The sequence below is a fragment of the Euphorbia lathyris genome, chromosome 3 (genome assembly GCF_963576675.1).
Source record: "Euphorbia lathyris chromosome 3, ddEupLath1.1, whole genome shotgun sequence".
NCBI classification, from domain to species: Eukaryota; Viridiplantae; Streptophyta; class Magnoliopsida; order Malpighiales; family Euphorbiaceae; genus Euphorbia; species Euphorbia lathyris.
In genome coordinates, this window is record NC_088912.1 from 93,317,855 (window position 1) to 93,322,494 (window position 4,640).

General features: G+C 35.9%; 1 protein-coding gene across 1 annotated transcript; it reads left to right on the forward strand.

Moving 5' to 3' along the window:
• The first annotated feature begins 2,319 nt into the window (after positions 1-2,319).
• Positions 2,320-4,289, forward strand: LOC136222785 (galactoside 2-alpha-L-fucosyltransferase-like). The gene is made up of 2 exons (XM_066010508.1): positions 2,320-2,524; positions 2,788-4,289. The coding sequence occupies exons 1-2, from the start codon at positions 2,320-2,322 to the stop codon at positions 4,287-4,289; spliced, it is 1,707 nt and encodes a 568-aa protein (XP_065866580.1).
• Positions 4,290-4,640: the final 351 nt, after the last annotated feature.

Sequence of the window (4,640 nt, forward strand, 5' to 3'; positions counted from 1 at the left end):
CTGGGAAAAACGATGAAAATAACGTAGATTCACCATTTTTTCGAACGAGCAGGAAATGGAAGATGAAGAACCATGACTTCGTTTTCTAGGATTAGGAAGTTGCAGAATCAAGAGATGAAGAGAGGAAGAAGAGAAATTCATTGTGATTTGGAGAAATGAACCAGATTTCGTGGAATTTAAAGGAAGATAGGAAGATCAAAAGCCTTGGAATCATTAATGGAGGAGCTGCCGCCGTTTCGCGCAACCAAGGAGAAGAGGGGAGAGAACGTTCGCGTAAGGGAGGAAGTGGGAAGGTTAGGGGTATTATGGGAAAGTCACACAAAATCAGTCTAGATATGTAGTAGGTTGAGTAAATGGGTTTAATATGTAAATGGGTCTTCCATTTGACCTAGTTTTGTAATTTTCCCTACAAAAAATTCAATATTTTGACCAAAAACTAAACTAAAAGTTATTGGAATCCTAGAATGACTTATATTTGGGAAAAAAATTAATTTGTTAGAATAATCTATATAAGGAAATGGAAGTAGGGGTGTGCATCGGTACAAAACCGAACCGAAAAAATCGAATACCGAAATGATCAAAATAATTCACACCAACACCGAACCGAATAATAGGTAAAACCGAATTAAAACCGAACCGAAATATGCAGTTCGGTTCAGTTTAAACCGAACAAACCGAGTTAAGTTAAAAATAACAAATAACAAATAAAAATCACTATATTCTCTCATTAAATTTACCTTAACAAGAACAAAAATTGAAATATTTTCAAAATATATCTATATTGGGTTATTATCTCAACAATAAAAGGGCGGCCCGATGCATTACGCGTCCCCGCTTAAGCGAGGGTCCGGGGAGGGGTCCCACCACAAGGGTGTACTGGGGCAAACCTTCCCCTGCCAATATCTCAACAATAATAAAAAAAATTAAACTTGTATAATCAAATATATGTATGTATGTATATATAAAAATGTAAAATATGTGTAATTCGGTGCGGTTCGGTTTTTTTACATTTTCTGTCAAACCGAACCGAACCGAACTACACTAAAAATGAAAACCGATGCCGAACCGAATTGTTAAAAACACCGAACCGAAAAACCGAATTCACTCGGTTCGGTTCGGTATGTGGTTTAAACCGAACCGATGCACACCCCTAAATGGAAGGAGTATAGAAAAACACATATCTTTGTAACATATATCTTTAAAAAAGCGCAAACATCAACATTTCAACAACAATATCATTAAAACAGCTTAAAATTGAATTATAATAAAGCAAAAAATAAATTCACAATAAAGAAATGTGTTTGTTCATCTTCGCTTAGGCGGCGCCGATGCGGCAAAAAATCGATCAGGGACCCAAAAAACGCCTAGATAAATCGAAACGGATTTTCGATTTCAAACGTCTAAACAGTCCAGTGCCCTGGTTTTGAAGAATGTATATATATATATATTTTGTGGGTTGATCAATAATGAAAAATATTCTATTTTTCTACGAAATATTTTCCTGAATTAATTATTTGCATGGAATAAATGTGTTAAGTCTTAGAATCCATATATATATCACATAATATCTCATATATTTGATGAATTATAATTTCTCAGTTAATATTTTAGCAAATTAGGGAATTAAAATCCATTTCTTCTTCTTAAGATTTCTTTCGTTTTTTTTATACAAAAAAAAAAAAAAACAAACAATACTGTCAGAGATAAAATCGTGTCCACTCCTAAATATTATTGGTTAAGTTCAAGACAGATCCATATTTTTCATTTTTTTCAGGACTACGTTTCGCTTTTAATTCTAAACAGGAGATAAAAAAAATAGTTGCTTTTAGCAGAAAAATCAATTACTCCCTCAATTTTCTTATATAAGTTATTCTAGGATATTTCGCATAAATTAAGAAATACAATTGGTATAGAGTTACTTAATGAATTTACATGAACCAAGATAAAAAAATTGAATGTTTGGCCGAAAAACTAAACTAAAAATTCTTGTAAAACTATAATAATGACTTATATTTAGGAAAAAAACTAATTTGCTAGAATGATTTATATAAGAGAATCGTTGAGTAATCTCTGTAACAAACAGCAAATAGCAAACAGTAACAAATGAACCAAACAGATCCTAAGAATATCGATCAATAACATTTAAATTTTATTTTATTCCATTATATTTCATACGAATTATAAATGATAGAAATATACTAAAATTTAACATTCTATGCAGAATGCTTCAGATACATATTTTACAAGTTAGTTGAAGCTTTTGATGGTAATTTCTGAGCTTCTAAATGCTTGCATAGAGACCAGAAACACAGATATTCAATGGAAACCTTTCAGCTTAGCAAACAAAAGTCCGGTTCCGGTTCCGGTTCCGATTCCGATTCCAACAGATTCAAAACAGCCTTGGTATTCTGCTTGCTACTCTTGCCTGCATCAGTCTTAGTTCTTGCACTCTATCAAAACTCGAATTTCGATCAAATCGGAGTCTTCCGTGGAAATGCTCAAAATGCTTCAGCTTTAAGATACGGTAAGCTATCCTTTGTAATCGTTTTATTGCTCTCTGTAGTATCTTTTCGTGGATCTTGTACAGGTTGTAGCCTGTACCCATTAGAGGTTTTATTCCTGTTAATTTTCGTGCTGTATTTGTACTGTTTAATCTAATGGAATGATATATAGAATTTTTATATAAAAAGAAAGATACGGAAAGCAATCTTGTTGCCTGCATTTTATAGCTCGGATTCTGATACGAAACCTGAGTTTCACCTAATTTCACCTTTTTGCATTGAACAGATTCAAGAACCAATTCCTGTGAACCTGCAATCTCTCCTGATGTAAAAGTACTTAATCGAACATCCGATTCCAGGATCGTTGAAGCATCAGATTCCGGAGTTGTTTCTTCTGATAACATTTTACTTGACAGGATTTTTTCTCCAGGATTAGACGAAAAATCCTGCTTAAGCAGGTATGAATCTATCCAATACAGAAGACATTCACCACACAAGCCCTCTCCTTATCTCCTTTCGAAGCTCCGAAAATACGAAGACCTTCATAAAAATTGCGGTCCGAATTCAGAATCTTACAACAGAAGCTTATCAGGAATCAAATCCGGCACCAGGAACATTTCCGCCTCATGTAAATACGTAATCTGGATACCTGCAAATGGATTGGGGAATAGGATCATAAGCATTGCTTCAACATTCCTTTACGCTCTCCTCACGAACCGCGTATTACTCCTCGATCACGGAAAAGACATGGATGATCTATTCTGCGAGCCGTTTCCTGATACATCATGGAGATTGCCAAACATTTTTCCTGTCAGGAATCACTGGAAAAACAGGTATACACAAAGTTTTGCAAGCATAGTAAAAACTAGTACCGTTTCGCCGTCACATTTATATCTTAACCTTGATCATAGTGATTATTTACTTGACAAGAAGTTGTTTTACTGCGGTAAAAGTGAACCTTTTCTTCGAAATGTCCCGTGGATAATGATCCTGTCGGATCAATATTTCGCCCCGTATTTCTTCCTGAGCCGAACTTACAAGCAAGAGGTAACCAAAATGTTTCCTGACAAGGATTGTGTTTTCAATCTCTTGAGTTCATATCTTTTCAATCCGACGAATCAGGTGTGGGGTTTGATCACAAGATTCTACGACGCGTACCTGTCAAAGGCGGATCAACGAGTTGGCCTCCAAGTTAGAGTATTCAATCCTGCAACAACTCCATTTCAGACAGTACTAAATCAGTTACTGAATTGTACACTCAACGAAAATATCCTTCCCGAAACAGGACAACGAAAACCTGAAGCTCCCCAATTGAAAACCAAGACATCGAAAGCGATTCTTGTAACATCATTGTACAATGAGTTCTATGTGAACTTGAGCAACATGTATTGGACAGGACCGACCGCGACAGGCGAAGTTATCGGGGTTTATCAACCAAGTCACGAAGGGTTTCAACAATTCGGGGGGACTAATACGCATAACATGAAGGCGTGGGCGGAAATGTACCTCCTGAGCTTGACAGATGTGTTGGTGACGAGTGCTTGGTCGACTTTTGGGTATGTTGGTCAAGGTTTAGGAGGTTTAAAGCCGTGGATACTGTTCAAGACGGATAACGAGAACGTCCCGAATCCGCCTTGTACACGGGACTTGTCTACCGAACCTTGTTTTCATTTTCCTCCTACTTATGATTGTGATGGAGAAGGTAAGATTGATGTTGGTGATGTTCTTCCTTATTTGAGACATTGTGTGGATCTTAATTGGGGAGTGAAGTTGGTTCGTGATGATTAGGGATGGCAACAGATACGGGTTTCGGTTGTTATGAATCATACAACCAAATGTTTATTTGTAATTGTAACTCTATGCAAAGTTAATTATTCTAGAGAGTGAGGAAATGTAAGTACCGGTAATCAGGAGTTGAAGTTGTTTAGTCGTTTTACTCTAAAATGCATATTTTGGAGATGCTTTATTAGCCTCGTGATTTTTTTAAAGTGATATAATTAGTCTTTTAAATTGTATATAGCAATAGTAATGAGGAGATTTCGACAAGTTGAAACCCGTAACATTTTAAGCAAGTTAGAAGCTAATGCGACTTCTTCAAAGTTCAGGGACTAATAAGATTCTTTGGCCAAGTACAGGTGT

Bases quoted from the DNA above. Each gene is read 5' to 3' on its own strand.
- LOC136222785 (XM_066010508.1), top strand. From the start codon at position 2,320: ATGGAAACCTTTCAGCTTAGCAAACAAAAGTCCGGTTCCGGTTCCGGT. The intron at 2,525-2,787 runs GTAAGCTATCCT...TGCATTGAACAG, and splicing joins TGCTTCAGCTTTAAGATACG to ATTCAAGAACCAATTCCTGT.